Source organism: Chiloscyllium plagiosum, chromosome 22 (genome assembly GCF_004010195.1).
Source record: "Chiloscyllium plagiosum isolate BGI_BamShark_2017 chromosome 22, ASM401019v2, whole genome shotgun sequence".
NCBI classification, from domain to species: domain Eukaryota; kingdom Metazoa; phylum Chordata; class Chondrichthyes; order Orectolobiformes; family Hemiscylliidae; genus Chiloscyllium; species Chiloscyllium plagiosum.
In genome coordinates this window covers 9,516,805-9,536,047 of record NC_057731.1, presented here as the reverse complement: position 1 = coordinate 9,536,047, position 19,243 = coordinate 9,516,805, and the positions used below count along the sequence as shown (strand labels likewise).

Sequence of the window (19,243 nt, the reverse complement as noted above, 5' to 3'; positions counted from 1 at the left end):
AGATGTCCATATGTTGGTGAGTTTATTTAACTGTGTGGAGTTTGCACATTCTCCCCGTGTCTGCATGGGTTTCCTCCCACAGTCCAAAAATGTGCAGGTTAGATGAATTGGCCATGCTAAATTGCCCGTAGTATTAGGTGAAGGGGTGAAATGTAGGGGAATGGGTCTGGGTGGGTTGTGCTTCAGCAGGTTGGTGTGGACTTGTTGGGCTGAGGGCCTGTTTCTACACTGTAAGTAATCTAATCTAATCTAATTGTGATCAGAACTTTCAGAGTCTTGATTAAACCTTCTTTGGTCCAGGAAAACGTAACTTTAGAAGAAGATTCCATATTGTCTTGAAAGCAAAAACCTGAAAAATCACAGATGATCCCTGAGAGGCAAGAACAATCTTACCATAGGAGACCAACAGAATTTCTTAAGGTGCAACTACTCTAAACAGTCACATGCCAACCCGACACTCAAAGTTAGCAAAGCATCAAAGTCAGTGACATACTGTGAACACAAATTCTTCACAGATAAAGAGAGGTTCAAGCTACGATTTAAAAAAAGGTGTTGCAGTTCTGAAACAAAAAGGGTCACTTCCAAAGGGTGTGCAGAAGTCAGAAACAGTTCCAGAACAGCTGAAGCACTAGTGGGTACACAGGTAAAGAGTCTATACTGTTAATCACCCATCTCCATTTGAAAATACATCTCTATTGGAGGAGATACCAAGGGGTAATAGGAGATCCAATACTACCAACTGTGACTGTACTTATTTTGTCAACAGACATCTTGCTCAATTTGTTTGATAAAGGGGTGAATTTATCTTCTGTCTTATTGGATGGAATATCTTGAATTTACCGTCAATAAACCTACGTGTATGCGGTAAACAATGCAATTAAAGGAATGTGATGATTGTCATGAAAGCATAAAAATTACGGTACTTTCATGAATGTGTTCATCAGCCAGGATCAACAAAGCTCACCTTTGAGTAAGAATGCCTTTAAGCCCTCATCATGGTATTTTTAATTGTTATGGTTCAACAGTTCACAAGAAAACCAGCATCAAAACCACCAAGAAAACATAATCAATTGAGAGACTTTGTAGGCCTTCCAAGTTTAAGAGCTGAACCTAAAAAGATATCCCAACCAGCAGGAGTCACTTATTTTGGGGATGGTGATTATTCACTCTATCAGTATTGAAAAAGCTGCAGATTTCAAAAGGCTACAGAAATGTTTCCATTTCTGACACCACTGAAGAACCCTCAGAGGATAGCTGTTTTCGAGATGCGAGAGACATCACACATATACTGGTTTGAAAATTAAGCAGGACAATCGACCTGAGATCATTGGTGAAATTTCAGCAAACCAATCCGGACAGCATGATAGTCTGCTGCATATGGTCTTGACACAGAACAGTCAATACCATTAATGATATTGGTATGGAAAATATCTACTGCACCCAGGCGAAAGGACACACAGCATGAAGACATCTGAAACTTTCAAACTGGTGACAGCTTTCAGTCACATGATCAGCACATGGCGGTAAAGATGAAGCTACTTCCTTCATTTGCACAACTGTCTTCCGTGAAGGATATCCATGAAACCAAAGGTCCGCTAGTTAAGGTAATGGACCAATGGACCACCAAAACTCATCAACTAAGTCCTCAATGAAAGATACATGAGATCAACAATCCTCAAGCCATTGACCTACCCAATCTTCCAAGTCTGAAACAAATAAGTTCTGGAAGTGCTATGAAACCTCCAGATTACTTAAATTTATGAAGCTAGAGACTTGGGGGTGGGGGAAGGTTAAAAGGCGTAGTGCTAAATATATTACAGGTGTCTACATCATTGTCTATATGATTAATGGAGAGGATAAAGATTGGGAGTGATGGGTTGATAGTGTGTACGATTTGTAAGACAACGGATTTGAAATCTATCAGCTATGCTGAAATCCCACTTATACTGATATAGCACAGTGACTAGATGGAACAGCCATCAGTTTTGAGCAGTTTGAGTTAATTGGGCACTAACACAGTCTCCTGCTGGAGACATGTGGCTTGTCTATCACCCATTAGCAATAGTTGATATGCCTAACATAGATCGTTATATGAACAGATCCTTTAGTTCACCATATCTGCACTGACCATGATGCTATTCCAAGCTAATCACATCTACCTGCATATTGTCCATATCCCTCTATTCCCTGTCTGTTCCTGCATCTGTCTAAATGCCTCTTAAACATTGCTATTGTATCTGCTTCTACCATTTTGCTGAGCAATGCATTCCAGGCACCTACCACCTTCTGTATAAACACTTGTTTCGCATGTCTCCTTTAAACTTTTCCCCTCTCACCTTACACCAATGCCCCATTGTATTTGATGTTTCCACCCTGGGAAAACCTCTCTAGCTGTCCAACTTTAAGTACTTCTACCAGGTGCCTTCTCGGTGTTTGATGATCTAGTGAAAAAGATCCAAGTTTATCCAAATCAGGACAGATCCTGATAAATCTCTTTTGCACCCTCTCCAAAGCCTCAACATCCTTCCTATAATGTGATGACCAGAACTGCACACAATACTCCAAACGTGGCCTCACTAAAGTTGTATACAGCTGCAAGATGACTTGCTGATTTTTATACTCAGTGCCCCGATCAATGAAGCTTAGCATGCCGTATGGCTTCTTTACCACCTTATCCATTTGTTTTGCCACTTTTAGGGATCTACGGACTCACACCCCAAAATTCCTTTGTATATCAATCCTCCTAAGGACCCTGTCATTTAATGTATACTTTCCTTTTATATGTACAGTCTCAAAATGCAGCACATCGCACTTGTCCTCACAATTAACTAAGAACTAATATAACCTGCATATAATTACTGAGATGTAATAAACTATATCCTGTTATCAAAGATTTTGTGGTGCAGTCCCTTCCACTAAAGAGCTCCATAATTTAGCATCACAAAGAGGATTGGTGGCAACACTCTACCCTACCACAAGCTGCCATTGGCTGGTACCCAAGCATCACGTCATATTATAGCAAAGTGGCAGTGATGGCTTTCTCATCACTATTGTAACAATTCAGATTTGGCATTAACAAAGAGAAGGAAGGGTTTGGAGCGATATGGACCAAGTGCTGGCAAATAGGACTAGATTAATTTAGGACATCTGTTGGCATGGGCGAGTTGGACCAAAGAGTCTGTTTCCAGGCTGTACGTCTCTATGACTCTATGAATATGACATCATCATACTAGGTATTAAGGGCCTTGGTAACCACCAACAAGATTTCAGGGCAGGAGTGGAATCAGTGGGGACTTTAGAAAATTCTGGTAGGCACTCTTTTCAGTTGTGGGAATCTGCTCTGTTAAAGTGATACTGGGGGCAAATTATCATAACAGAAGACTTCACCATTAATTGGAAGTCCCAACCTTAAACTCATTACCCACAAATTTCGCTGTGGGGAATGGGGTGTATTTTGCACATGTGCAGTTCCTGGAGGCAGCTATACATGTGAAAATGCCGGTGACTTCAAACAGATTTGACTTTCATTAGTGGTATGTTCAAAATACGACTCGTAGGTGTTCGATGTTAGAACATAAAGGTCTAAAGTTACTGAAGTTATTTGGAGAGGCACGGTGCCCTTTGGGAGAGGTCCAGCTACCCCTTTTGGGAAGTTAAAGTGCCTTATGGGAGATGTCAAGTACTGTTTCACAAAGGTCAGGTTCCCTTCGGGTGAGGTTAAAAATCCTTTGGGATTTTTAAAAGTAATCATGAGTATGTGTATTATTGAACTTAATAAAGCTCTCATTGCATTTAAAACCTCAAGCTCTTCAATTTTTTGTTTTAAAAATCTCTAAAGTTATAAAACTCTGAAACAACTCGAAAGTTTTCATTTTAGTTTCCATTTTAGCATTGTGCTGTATGACTGATTTCACAACCAATCAGTATCGCAATAAGGGACTTGTAGGTTCACAGTTTGATTGACAGCTCCAAGAAATTTTTTTTTAAATCGTCATCAATAGACACTTGGAATTTCACATTATTTAATTTCAAATGGTTCCTTAAGAGTGCTCATGGTGGCTTTGGGTTAGAATGGAGTGGGATGGGGCAGCACGGTGGATCAGTGGTTAGCAATGCTGCCTCACAGTGCCAGGAACTCAGGTTGGATTCCAGCCTCAGGCAACTGTCAGTGTGGAGTTTCCACATTCCTCTGGTGTTCTGGTTTTTCCCACAGTCCAAAGATGTGAAGTTAGGTGGATTGACCATGGTAAATTACCCATAGTGTCCAGGGATGTGCAAGCTCGGTGGAGTAGCATTAGGAAATGCGAGGTTACAGGGATGGGTCTGGGTGGGGTTCTTTTCAGAGGATTGGTGCAGGCCTGATGGGCTGAATGGCCTGTTTCCACACTGTAATGATTTTATGAGTATTTAAGAGGAAAGGGGTGTGGTCATAGGTTGTCATGAGCTAGCAATAAGTTGGTATCAGGTTGATAAAAGACCACAGGGATGGTTGGGTAGAGGGACATAGATTAACATGGAGGGTATAGTGAGGTGGGTAAAAGGTCATCAATTGACAGAGTAGCTTTGAAGGGGTGTACATGTCAAGAGCTGCTACATGTGGAATGTGGAGTTTGTGGGGTGAGTGGGTTTGAGCAGTAAGTGTTAGAATGCTGTTTTCTGTTCATGTGCTCTTTTACAACTGAAACAAAGTCCCAGATTGCCAAGATTAACACAGCCCACCTCCACAACCGATAGGGAGAAAGTGAGCACTGCAGATGCTGGAGATCAGAGTCGAGAGTATGGTACTGGAAAAGCACAGCAGGTCAGGCAACATCCGAGGAGCAGGAGAATCAACATTTCAGGTTTCAGCCCTTCATCAGGAAATCCTTCATCAGGCCCATGTCTGCCTCTGTTCAGAGGCAGTGGGCCCAGCTCCTAATAACATCCGACTCTCCAGAATGAAAATAAGAAAATCTATATGAAAACCTGGCCCCTTGTCACACATACTTATCTATGAAGGCAACCTAGCATCCACAGAAAGCACAATATCAACTGAGTCAAACTGAACAGCATTCATTACTGCATCCATCTCTGTTCCTTTCTTGGGCCAGAAGCCATTATTTTTGTGAGGAGTTCCTGTCACTCTATTTGTAAGCAAAAACAAGTATTTATGAAAAGGGCTTGCATTTGTTCTATAAGTTACATAACCTCAGAATGCCCAAAAACACTTAATAGTCTACGAAGTACTTTGATTGAAGTATAATCATAGTTGAACAGCAGTGTTTCAATAATGATCAGATTATCTGTTTTAGTGATGTTGGTTGTGCAATAAATACTGGCCAGGGCACCAGATGACACTTCTCTGCTTTACTTCAAGTGATACCATCGTTAGGGCAGACAGGTTCCTGCTTTAACATTTCATCCAATCACTGGCAACTCTTATAGTGGAATATTCCCTCAATACTGGGAGCTGCAATCTCGATGATATGCACGCAGTTCTGAGTGGGATTGAATGCACAACACTAGAAATCGGAAGCAAGAATGCTATCACTGAGGCATGACTGAAGTTTTATAATTGTTGGATTATATGAGTAGATATTAAGCAAGAATTAATATGTTTTCCTTATGTATGAGATATATGTATACATGATATACCTCAAAGTCTGTGTCTGGTTTTGGTTCTGGTCAATTTTCAAGTAACCCATTCCTGCTGAGCCTAACCTAACACTGTTAGAGTCACATTTTCTTTGTCAATAATGGAGACATCTCTGGCTTTCCTTTCTGGTGATATGAATGTTCTAAACACATAAAGCAGAGGGCTACCTTGTCTAACATGAGGCATATGGTAAGCATTAGACTATTCAAAGCCCTTTCAGCTTCTACCAAACCCATGCAGATTTCTCAAGGGATACATAAGACCAGTTACAAAGCTGGACTTTTAAACAGAAGCTTTGGGACTGTGAGACATTTACAATGAAAACCACAGAAAAGTGAAAACAAGGGATCCAAAAATGAATGGTGGTTGAGGTCAGGAGCCACAAAAAAGGTTATATTTGCACCATATGAGAAGTCTTAAAAAGAAACAATACAGTCATTTTGGTTGAAAAGTGATAATTACAGGTGAAGGAAGATCAGATTATTAATTATTCTACCAATCGAGGGACATTTACAGTGCTGAGATTTGGAGGCTCCAAGACTGAAATGGTCATTTGAAGATGTTTAGCATTTGACCATCTGTCAAATAGTAGATATACAGCTATAAATGCCATTTCGGGACAGTGGCACATTAAATAATATTATGGTGCCAGCTAAAGACATGACACAAATGATGGCGTTTGGATGAATAATGTGTGACATATGAACGGCTGTCAGCTGTACAGCGAAATACTTATACATTACAATCATTGAACTCGACTTTGGCCTGGACTGACTTTAACAAAGAAGGTGGCCATCATAGAAAGAAGACTTCAGAGAAGAAAGATTTGCAAAAGATTTAGGAGAAATATAAAAGTATATCAGAGAAAAGTGCAAAAAAGTTAAAGAGATAAGCCATAATATTGGGACAGATCTAGAAGGATAATATAGCAAAGGACTAACTGGATTTTTTTGAGGAAGGTGGCAACACTTGGATAATCATTTGTGAATGGTAACTAAGAATCAATGAGAGATGAAACCATTATATTAGTAAGGAATGATGACAAAATACAGGAAATGCTCAGCAGGTCAGCAAGCATTGGTAGACAGTTAAAGTTTCAGGTGAATAACCTTTAATCAGAATCAGAAAAGGGACTTTTAAAAGACCTGGTATGTATATTTGATTAGTTAAGGAATACAGGCCATTTTATGATCTAAAGGTCACTTAAGCATCTGCATTGCCTCTGTGAGTTTAATTACTCACTGGTAATGTACTGCTGCATTACTACAAGTTTATTAGCAAGCAGTACAAGTCTTCAAGTATTTAAGACAGTGAAAATGATTTGGATAGAGATTAAAGTTCCATGGATTTACGTTAGTTAAAATTGAACCCAACAAGTCTCAAGTGACTTAAATAATAGTTTTCTGCATGGTAAGCAGTGGAACATAGAATACTAAGTAAATCAGAGTGAAGGAAGCAGGAAGAAGAATCTTTGCAATTAAAATATTTTCTGAGCATCCATGCTGTAAAATATTAAACTAATTTGGAACAAACCTGATGCAAATACATCTGGCATTCAAAATAACATGCAAGGCTAGAGCTTTCTTTTTCTCATTCAGAGATGCTTCACATGATAAGCATTTATAAGTATAATTCCTCTGAATTAACTGACAAGAATACATTAAATCCAATGTACAATATCCAGGAAAGATGAGAATGAGACACCAGAGGGTTATAATTGATGGTCACATTGCCTTGCATAAGTAGCTAGCCTGTTAGCTTCTGGTGAAGTGCTAATGTACATAGTCAGTCATGTTTATAATTATGCAATGTAATCATATAATCATATGGCTGAAATTTATAAAAATAAATTATAGTCCCACCACTGGGACAGAAACCATATCAGGAGCCTACACTGGCAGGCAGTGGTATTTTACCAATTTACCAATTAAGATGCCACCAACAATTGGTAGATTTCCACCCAGGGACAATGGTCCAATCAGAAAATAAAGAGCTACTGAGTCTATAGGAAGGAGGAGAGAAGGGATCAAGGCAGATTTTGTTAACTGCTGCAGGAGCAAGCAGATCCTGATGATTTGTGGGTGAATGGTATCCACAGTCTTTCTTTGCAGCTGTAACCATGCAAAGTCCCTTCATTGCAGAGGCCCTTTCTATGGCCCATGAAGTGGTCATAACGCAACATTTCCTTCATTGGGGATCCCCCTGCCAATGTGGTAGCACCACCTCTCATTTCCACTAAAATGCCATCAAAGGTGGAAAGTGACCCTTAACTGGTTGAATTAGTTGAGAGCTGGGTGACTGTATCCACTGGTAATATTCTGTGGCAATGGAAAGATTTCTAGCTCTCTCAAATACATTAACAATATTCTTCACAAGCAGCACATTTTCCAGAGGACTAGTAGAATCCAGACCTTTTAGCCATTCAACCCATTAATTCCATGCTTGCTCTCCGTAGAAAAATCTATTCAGTCCTATTCACTTATCCTGTCCATTTATTTCTGTCACATGCCTATTCAGTTTCCTCCTGTGCCTCAAGATTATTGGAAAGACAGTTCTAACAAAAGTAAAGGAGTGCAGATGCTGTAGGTCCGATTTTAAAAGCAAAAAGTGCTAGAGCCTCGCAGCATGTCTGGGAGCATCTGTGCAGAGAAACTGAAACCCATTACTCTTCTTCACACCTGTCCTAAAATTCTGAGTAGTTCTGACAGATATGTTCATCTCAGTTTTGCAACCTCTTTGTGAACAACATATTAGAAAACACTCAAGAATTGTTGAGCCCTAGTCTTCTAATTTCAGTTCTTGTTGGTCGTTACCTCTATAAACATTGATTTTTGATTGAATGTCTATTGAAATTATTCACTTCTTGAAGACCTGAAATTGGTATAAAACAAAGGTTTTATCCTTGGAGATAAATTATTAGCATTTTTAGTTGATTAAGGGACACGTTATTAACATATTCTCAGTGTTATGCAAATTGTTGCATGAAATCATCTTTTTCCTATAATATGATTTTGAATTTAATTTTAATTATCCCTTGCTCACAAATTTTTTCTCCATGTTGCTTAAGACATTAAATAATTCTGGAATTTTGTTCCTGCAGTAATTTCATCCTTTCAGAATTTTATCCAAGTAACTTTCATTGTGAGCCTAGACTTTGTACAGTGACAATATATTCAAGCATGTGCAGTCAAGAGGAAGTGACTGAACAGCGGTGTATTAAAACCAAACTTGTCACTATATCATTCCTGATGAAGGGCTTTTGCCTGAAACGTCGATTTTCCTGCTACTCAAATGCTGCCTGACCTGCTGTGCTTTTCCAGCACCACTCTGATCTAAACTCTGGTTTCCAGCATCTGCAGTCCTCACGTTTGCCCACTATATCATACAATTCTATAAAGGTACAATTTCTAGCACAATAGTTCAGTAAAATTTGAACTCCGCCCATCCTATCTTCTATTCTGTTGAGCACATACAAGAAACCATTAGTAACTGGACAAAGAACTACTGAGCCCATTTTTGGACCTTATTCTGCTGCATTTTGGTAAGGCAAATCAGGGCAGGATTTAGACACTTAATGGTAAAGTCCTGGGTAATGTTATTGAACAAAGAGATCTTGGGGTGCAGATTCAGAGTTCCTTGAAAAGGGAGTCACAGATTGACAGGGTAGTGAAGAAGACAGCTTTTGGTACACTTGCCTTTATTGGTCAGTGCACTGAGTGTGGGAGTTGAGAGGTCATTTTGCAGCTGTACAGACATTGGTCAGGCCATTTTTAGAATACTGCATTCAGTTCTGGTCTCCCTGTTAAAGGAAAGATGTTGTGAAACTTGAAAGGGTTCAGAAAGGATGTTGCCAAGTTTGGAGGATTTGAGCTACAGTGAAGGGCTGAATAGACTGTGACTATTTTCCTTGAAGTGTTGGGAGGCTGAGGGGTGACCTTATAGAAGTTTATAAGATCATGAGAGGCATTGATAGGGTGAATAGCCTAAGTCTTTTCCCCAGGTTAGGGGAATCCAGAATTGGAGAGCATTGGTTTAAGGTGAGAGGGGAAAGATTTAGAAGGGACCCAAGGGGCAACTTTTCATGTAGAGGATGGTGTGTGAATGGAATGAGTTGCCAGGGGAAGTACAATTACAACATTTAAAAGGCATCTGAATAGGAGGGGTTTAGAGGGATATAGGCCAAATGGTAGCAAATGGCACTAGATTAATTTAGGGTATCTGGCCAGCGTGGATGAGTTTGACTGAGGGGTCTGTTCCTGTGCTGTATGAGTCTATGACTCATAGATGGGGGAACATAGCATTGGATCAGTAATATACCTGAGGCATCAGGTGAATATAACAATATCTTAAATAATTTTTTTCTGTGGCCATATTTTCAGGCAAAGGTTGATCAGCATGCCAAAATTGAGTACTGAAAGAACTGCACAGTGATGAGGTGGAACTAGTATTCAAACATAATTGTGCATAACGCACTTAAAATAATTAGCATTTAAATATATTGAGATAAAATTCAAGAAATTACTCGATCTCCATGGGTTGCAAAGAAATGTGATCAGCTCATGACAGCAGAACAGTGGAAACCATTACTACAGCAGCAAGCTTTAAAAATGGACTATTATACTTGCCTTTTTCATAATTTATGGATTTCAATAATGTATTTCTACCAGCAGCCTCCTTGCTATAATCAGCAATTTCCAATTTTCTCTTCCAGCAAACACAGCTAAGGTTTTTATCGAGATACAAGATGAAAATGACCATGCTCCTGTTTTCACCAAGTCTCTCTACCTCGGTGGGGTAACTGAAGATGCCAAGACGTTCACCACTGTGCTGCAAGTTGAGGTGAGTGGAGGTGGTGAATTTACTGGATATCTGAAACACTTTGTGGATCTTAATGGCTGCTTTCATCACTCGGTTGCTTTAAAAAGCAATGGAAATTTATACTTGTGGATGACTTAATCTAAATCTTAAGCATGTCATATTACCACATGGTCCATATAAACCAGCTTTCATACAAAATCATTTTCAGACTCTAATCGCTACAAAAGACTGCACATTATTCATCTTAGGATAAATTTCCCCAGTAGTCCTTCCACACACACTTCCTGATTCAGCTTTTTTCGTGTTTCTGATATTGAAATTATTCAATTGTTCAATTTTAAATGTGTAAGGGAATAGTAATTCAATAACCACAGAATTTGAATATTACTGAGAACATTTTGTCAAGGTTTTTCACCTTCCATTCACTAGGACAATTCATAATAGATGCCAAAGCTTTGACCAAATATATCTTTTTTAAGCAAAACTCAAATGTAAATAAAAATGTACAAGAGACATTTTGTACAATTTCAGTTTGAATTGCAGGTAATTATGCCACTTGAAATTACGAGTAGGCTGCATATCAGCTACCAACTTATTTTAGCTGGGTTGACATCATAGCATATACCAAATACATGTTTATAGAATCCAGTCAAGTTGGAATGCTTTGTAATGGTTTTCTAGCAGTTATTTCAACTTGGCCAAAGTCCAAAATATCATTTCAATATTGATTTTTATGTTGTTAGCCTTCTTTAATAACCAAAGGTTGACTATTACAGTAAGATTTCTCTTTAGAATAATTGTTGTTTGTAAATCCAGCGTTAATTGCCCAATCCTAATTGCCCTTGTGAAGATGACAGTAATAGAAATTGTTAATTTCCTTTGCCTTTTGTGATTTTTCACTAAGTGTGAACTAACAGATCAAACACAGAGGTTGGCACAATGGAAATGCACCTAGGTCTTCTGCATTGCAGAAAGAAAGGAATGATTACTCCATTATCATTGACATGACATGATGAAAAGTGATTGAAGCCATCATGAGAATAAGGCATATTGCTTAATTAATCTATGGGTAAAACACATGTTTGATAATCTTAAACCATACTAAAGTGTATGAGATAGCTCTCAATGTCTTTATTTAATATAATATTAGAGAGTGTTGAAAACACAACTTGTTGGTAAATTGAAAATTCTGATTGAGAGGCCAGTTTAATTCACTTGAGAAAGAAAAAGGATCATGGTGTGTATCGATTGATAGCAAGCAAGGGAAGGCCATATTGTAGGAATGTCCAGAAAATGTTCTTGTTTAGTTGAAGATAAAGCAGACCTCCTAACAGAATAGAAAATATTTAAGTAGAGGAAACAGATATGGTTTTTTGATTTGAGTTTTCTGCCAAATGCAGAAAAGCAGGCCACTAAGAATTGTTTAGTAATTGGTAAGGAAGGTCAACACAAGTTACAATTAACAGTCAAAGAGCTAAAAGATCCCATGTGCAACTTGTTGTATCCACCCCAATGGAAGCTTTGCTCGACAAACCAAACACTTATAACATAGAACAGCTGCTGAAGGATAGAAGTAGATATGAGGTGATCCTTGTAGGTCACAAAGCTTACAAGTCCTAAGTACAAACGCAATCATTAGAACACCTGAACATAGTAAGATATATGAAACATGTACCTTTTTGCATGCAACAAGGAAATGCTCAGTTCTCAATCAATTTTGCATTCATTAACCTATCATTGAAGTGCAGTATCCCCCTAAAAATAAAATAAGGATCAAGGTAGATGGGGTGGAACAAGACAGAATCATTAACTGATTACAGTAGTGGACACACTGATGTAGGTTAGTAACATGCATCATGAAGAAAGATCGATCTTTGAGAGTTTGGCTTGATCTACAATGCCTAAACACAACTGTTAAATGGTGCCCTTAAAAGATAAACTGAAGTGAAACTAATCCTGATGAGCATTGATTATTAGACCATAATCATTAACATCTGTGGTCCTATCCCACCAGCTCCTTTACCTGTTAACAGGCACCTGACATCAACCCTCCCAAACATGATTGTATGGATCGTGTAATAGAGCCAAGATCCTGAATGGCTTGGTTCTATTTCTTATATACTGATATATATTCTTGCCTAAACCTCTTTCATCTTTAATGTAGTCAAAATTGCAACAAAATTGTTAAAATCAATCTACTTTTTCAACCAAGTTTATTATCATATGTCATAATAACATTTTTTGGTGCCTAAATGCTACACTTTATTGAAATGCACTGTAATGAAACAACTTGGGGTGTTCTGCTACCTTAAAGCGGCTCTATCAGCTAGGTTCTTGTTATTGGGAGGTTGGTATGTTTATTGCCTCAGGGTTTCCATCCTTGGAAAATTAAAGTAATTGCTCCTATGATGTTGTGAAAAGCCACTTACAGCCTACGAGGTTGTACCAGGGGATAGTGTCGCAAGCACTTGCTTATTACCTAGCAGCTGCTGTATTGTTAACATCAAAGAGGCTGTGAAAAGGTTAGCACTATATTAATTCCTTCATTGGTATTCAGTTCAAGCTTGCTTTCATGGTTGTACATTAAAAAAAAATCCCTTTAAATGAACAATTAAAATCACACATCTCTGAATAGATGTATAGTTCCTGATAATGGTTTGTGATTGGTACATTTATTTTCAGAGCAAATGCTCTGGAACTTATATTTTCATTGAAAATGGCTACCTTCTTGGGTACAGTTCTCAGAAGCCACAAAGACAATGATGGCGTCCAAAGAACTGTGGCACCATGGTTTACCCAGTGAGAGCTAGACACCTCTTCCTACCAGAATAAAGTGCAGCCCACAATCCTCATAATCAACTCTTACTATCATATCCAAAGATAGATTTTCCCTAATCGTTAACCTCAGTCACTGATTCGTTGTCAGTGTTGCATCAACAAATTTTAGACAATTGCTGTTGTTAATGCACTGCTCCAACTGGAGCTACAGAAAGAAACAACCTCTTCCTGGAACCCTCAATAACTAAAGCACCCTCATAGGCAGAAATTTTATCTGTGCAAAGCTATAGACCAAGAGCTGAAAAATGCAATTAGAATAGTTAGGTGGTTGTTTTTGACCAGTGGATGCAATGTGCTAAAGGGCCTTCTTTCTATGTTGTAGAACTCAATGACCCTGACAATAGGTACAAAAACCTGGGTCAACATTGCTTCAGCTATCTGTGGAATCCAGCCATGTTTTATGGCTACTAATTAGTTTCCTTTAATGGATGAGTGTCCATCCCAGCAGCAGTGAAACAATTCAAGGGCTAGCAGCTCAGCTGTCTGAGCAGCACCACCAGGAGCAGTGGCCATTGATAGAACTGCACCTGGAAGAGAGGAAAAGTCTGGGAGTGCCATGGCCAGTTAGGGAAGATTGGTAACGTGGCAGAGAACTTCAATGGGCCCCATCCTAGGACATGCAAAGCGACTGCCAGGGTTCACCAGCTGACCTCGCATGTGGTGGCTACAAATGCCTGTTGCTGCAGGAAAAGGCTCTAATTCACAAGCCCAATTGAATAAACATTAACCATCCCTCCCACCCCATCCACAGCCACCAGGCTGCTCGCTCTCCACTCCCAGCCCATCATGAGACAGCTGCAAAACTAAGTTGCTGGCAAAGCTCAGCAGGTCTGACAGCAAATGTGAAAAGAAATTGGAGCTAACGTTTTGGGTCCAATGACCCTTCCTCAGAACTGATGGTAGCTGGGAAAATGTTGGTCTATATCCAGAAGATAGGATGAGGGGAGGGGCTAAGGAGTAAACAATAAGTGGGATAGAACCCAAACAAAGAGATGAACAGTTGGACAGATAAAGGAGTGAATGATGATCTGGCTAGGAGAGTGAATAGCTGTTAATGGAGACTGTTAGTAACTAACCGTGGCTAGTGTGTAATGGCAGGCTCTGTGATAACAAGGCCTGGTGTGTGGCGCAGAAGGCTATGACAAGGGAAAGTTCAGGTCCTAAAATTATTGAACTCGATATTGAGTCCGGAGGGCTGTAGGGTCCACAAGCATAAAATGAAGTGCCGTTCTTTCAGCTTGCACTGAGCTTCGCTGGAGCACTGCCACAAGCCTGAGACAGAGATGTTGGTCAGGGAACAGGGTGGGGTGGTAACGGAGCAGGCAACTGGAAACTCATGATCTTTTTTGCATTGGTGTTCTGCGAAGTGGTCACTCAGTGTAGGCTTTCTTCCCCAATGTAGAAGAGATCACATTGTGAGCAGTAGATGTAGTAGACTGGATTATGAGAAGTGCAGGTAAAGTGCTGCTTCACCTGTTTGGGCCCTTAGATACTGAGGAGGGAAGAGGTAAGCGGGTAGTTATTACATCTTTGGTGGTTGCACGGGAAGGTGACCTTCTGAAAGTGGATGCTGATCTGATGGTAAGGACAAGGGGAACCCTATTGCTCTTGTGCGAGGGAAGAGGCGGCGTGAGGGCAGAGGTGAAGGTGATGGATCAGACCCAGTTGAGGACCCTGTTGACAATGGTGCTAGGGAATCCTTACTTGAGGAATAAGGAGGCTGCCTTGTTGAAGTTGGCCTCATCAGAACACATGTGACAGTGATGGACAAACTGGGAGAATAGAATGGAGTCTTTACAGGGAACAAGGTGCAAGGATGTATATTCCAGGTAACTGTGGATGTCAGTGGGCTTATACTGGATACTGCTGCCCAGTCTATCCCCAGAAATGGAAATAGAGATATCGGGGAAGGAAAGGATAGAGTCCAAGATAGATCGGGTAAAAGTGAAGGTGGAATGCAAATTGGAAGAATATTCAATTAACTTTTCCAATTCAGAAAGAGACAAGGAAGCACCACGATATCATCGATATACCAGAGGAGGAGTTGTGTGTGGGGGCCGGAATCCAATTGAAACAAGGAATGTTCGATGTACCCCACAAAGAGACAAGAGACAGACATAATTGGAGCCCATGTAAGTGCCTATGGCCACCCCTCTGACCTGAAGAAAATGAGAGGAGTTAAAGGAGAAATTGTTGAGGGTGAGGATGAGCTTGGCCAAGTGGAAGAGGGTTGTGGGGGTTGGGGACAGTTCAGGCCTTTACTCCAAGAAGGAGCGGAGAGCCCTGAGACCATCCTGTTGGGGGGATGGATGTATAAAGGGACTACATATCCATGGAGGAGGCTGCAACCTGGAAATTCTGAAATAGGCAAAAAGTGTCAGAGGAATCATAAATGTACGTGAACAGTGAATGGACCAGGGAAGAAAGGACTGAGTCAAAGTTGGAAGGGATGAGTTCTGTGGGCCAGGAGCAAGCTGAAACAATGGGCCTACTTGCGCAGTCCTGTTTATGGATTTTCAGAAGGAGGTAGAAGTGAGCTGTGTGGGGCTGGGGTCTGTCAGGTTGGAGGCAGTGGTGGGGAGATCATCAGATGAAATGAGGTCTATGACCGTAGTTGATACAATGGCCTGAGTAGACAGCTGGTAAAATCCAGCCCACACACCCCATATCACCACTCAACAAAAGATTAAGGGGAACATTTAGAAAGAGATCACAGTCCATCCCACTTTCAAAATCAGAAAATAATGATCGAATTCTACAAGTGAACTACTGAACTAAGCCAGGACATTTTATGTCCATGAACCCAGACCGAACATTAATTTATCTCAACCTCAAGGAGCTCCCTATTCCCAAGGTGAAATAATCATAACCATTACAATAATGTATCAATGTTCTCTCCATGGTAACATCTAAAAAGCTATTTAGCAACTTCACAAAATATGCAATTCTTTTGTAAAATAAGAGTAGTGTCATCCTTCAAGTAGAAAAAAAATCAAAGCTAGCCACATATTTAGAAAACACAATATCAGCAATGTTTGAGCAAATAATGTCAAAGAACATATATTTAAAACTAACAGGGTGAGAAGGATCAAGAGGAATCTGAAAATGAACTTCTGAATGACTCTTAGTTTAGAGGTTGATTGGCTGCATGCTCCCACCACCCGATGTGTCCCTTATCCTATCTTAATGAAAGGATTTCTTGCAAAGATTAATCCTTACTAATTTGGCAGCAACAGAAATTAAACGCACCAGGATGCAATGGATGACTGTGGTAATCTCCCAGTTCTAGAACACAATTACTTCAGCAGTGACAGCAGGAGACAAATCAACACTAATTTGGTCAAGCAGTCTGGTCCCATTGTAATTCTCTGCCCATAACATTATGCTTGGAAATCAGTATATAATTATCAAAAATGTTTGCATCGCTTCATCAGTAAAGGGAATTTGCTGCCATAATTTGATCTTCAACAGGATTAATTTGGCTACTTATGACTAAAATCTATTTGTAGTTTAGGCTTACATTTAGCCCAACAAGTAACCATTCTTCATGAAGACAACCTATTTACTTCCTAATAAAAAGACTTGTCACACCTCGTTCTTGGATCCATCTTGGTCTTATGACAATGCAATGGCTTTAAGAGGTGTACTTTGTCCTTTTCTTTATGAAGAAAGGGTAAGACAGAGATGTGAAGCAGTCTTCTCAAAACCAATAAACAGATTGTGAGGTTTTGGGCTTTTTAAAAAAAGTTGAAACAATAGAGGCAGCCTGAGTGGGTGGGGTCAAGCTCCCACAGAACCAAGATTTTTAGTTTTGGACTTCTACAATTGCAGGGGTCTTGGATGTGGAATCTCTTATTCCTGTCACTGTTACAGCTAAAAGCTGAGGTTCTCTTCCTGCTGCTAGAATTGCATGTGAGACAATCTGTTTTATGGAATTTACCTTTGCCAAGGATGTGTTTATGACATGTCATAATATTAGAACAGTTAATTAGTAATTAATATATATTTTTTGGTAAGCATTTCAATAGAATTACAGTTAAGCTAATTATTTTATTTTTATTTTGTCTGTATTTTAACTATAGTTTAAAAACAAAGTGTGTTTTGTTTAAAGTCAAGTAGTTTGACCAATCAAATTGCATCTGGAATGCAATGCTTTGTACTTACCTTTAAAATAAGAAAACATTAGGGTCTACACTAGCTTCTTAATATATTTTGAGGAGTTTGACCAGGTCCATAACAGTCTACATCCTGAAATACTTCTGAATCAGAGTGTCTGCATGGTTTGCTGATTTTTTTCATCAATATCATTGTTGTATACTTAAATCTAGAGGAGATGTGAAAGGTTGTTTGCAGAAATAGCGTGTTCTGCATTTTGCAGCTTAAGTAATCGAAAATTCGAAGCAGATACGTTTGTCTCTCCACATCTATCTATAATTTAAAGAAGAGTAACTTATGTATAGTAAAATATCCCATGCTATTTCACAAGAACATAAGAGGACAACAATTGCTCAGAGGGAGAAAGTGGGGACTGCAGATGCTGGAGATTAGAGTTGAGAGTGTGGTGCTGGGAAAGCATTCCAGATGAAGGGCTTATTCCTGCTCCTCAGATGCTGCCTGACCTGCTGTGCTTTTCCAGCATTATACTCTCAACAATTGATCAGAGTCAAGGCTTGAGATATCAGGATATTTGATCAAAAGCTTAGTCAAAGAGAATATTTTCAAGGCACATCTTTAAGGATGAGGTCGGGAATGGAGTAGAGAGAAACAGCGAGAGAGAGAGATGGAATTACATAGCAGTTTCAGGAAGAGGTTCCAAAGATTAGGGTTTTGAGTTGGAGTGAAGGCAGTAATGTGTGCAGAAAAGGCTAGATATTCAGAATGCAGAATTCTCAGAAGTTTTCAGTGCTTGAAAGGCTTTAGAGCAACACTGCTTCACACAAATCTTGCCACAGTCGAGGGCACCATACTTCTGTATTACATGCTGTCAGAGGCTAACTATGTGATAATTTCTCACAACCAAATCTTTGCCAATGGCATGGAGTTTGCATTCCTAGTCCATCCTCATGTGTCACTTTAGGTGACTAATTCATTCCAACTTGCAATGTTCTCTTGTCCACTGAAAATCCGGTCCATCTTCATTGAAATGCCCTCCTGACATTGTTTCCTCTCCTGCTGGTCTTGAGCCCCAGCCCATCATGTTACACATTAGGTCTATTCTGAACTAAAAGAAAGCTTGGAGATTGAAATGCTTTTGTATACTCAACATGCTGTCAAATGCAGTGTTTATACAATAGAAGGAGAAAGTGAGGACTGCAGATGCTGGAGATCAGAGCTGAAAAATGTTTTGCTGGAAAAGCGCAGCAGGTCAGGCAGCATCCAAGGACCAGGAAAATCGATGTTTCGGGCATAAGCCCTTCTTCAGGAATGAGGAAGGTTTTTTAGATTAGATTAGATTACTTACAGTGTGGAAACAGGCCCTTCGGCCCAACAAGTCCACACCGCCCCGCCGAAGCGCAACCCACCCATACCCCTACATTTACCCCTTACCTAACACTACAGGCAATTTAGCATGGCCAATTCACCTGATCTGCACATCTTTGGGCTGTGGGAGGAAACCGGAGCACCCAGAGGAAACCCACGCAGACACGGGGAGAACGTGCAAACTCCACACAGTCAGTCGCCTGAGGCGGGAATTGTACACGGGTCTCTGGCGTTGTGAGGCAGCAGTGCTAACCACTGTGCCACCGTGCCGCCCACCAGGCTAAGGTGTGCCAAGCAGGCTAAGATAAAAGGTAGGGAAGAGGGACTTGGGGGAGGGGCGTTGGGAATGCGATAGGTAGAAGGAGGTTAAGGTGAGGGTGATAGACCGGAAAGGGGTATGGGGGTGGAGAGGTCGGGAAGAAGATTGCAGGACAAGAAGGCGGTGCTGAGTCCGAGGGTTAGGACTGAGAT

At 40.1% G+C, this 19,243-nt stretch overlaps 1 protein-coding gene across 2 annotated transcripts in view; it reads left to right on the top strand.

Annotated features, from left to right (window-relative positions):
• The window catches only part of pcdh15b (protocadherin-related 15b), a 1,523,107-nt gene that overhangs the window by 1,414,119 nt on the left and 89,745 nt on the right, over positions 1–19,243 (top strand). For both annotated transcript variants that reach the window (XM_043712368.1, XM_043712367.1), the window contains one exon: positions 10,347–10,474. In XM_043712368.1, the coding sequence (XP_043568303.1) occupies positions 10,347–10,474 (128 nt within the window). The remainder of the gene's footprint in view (positions 1–10,346; positions 10,475–19,243) is intronic.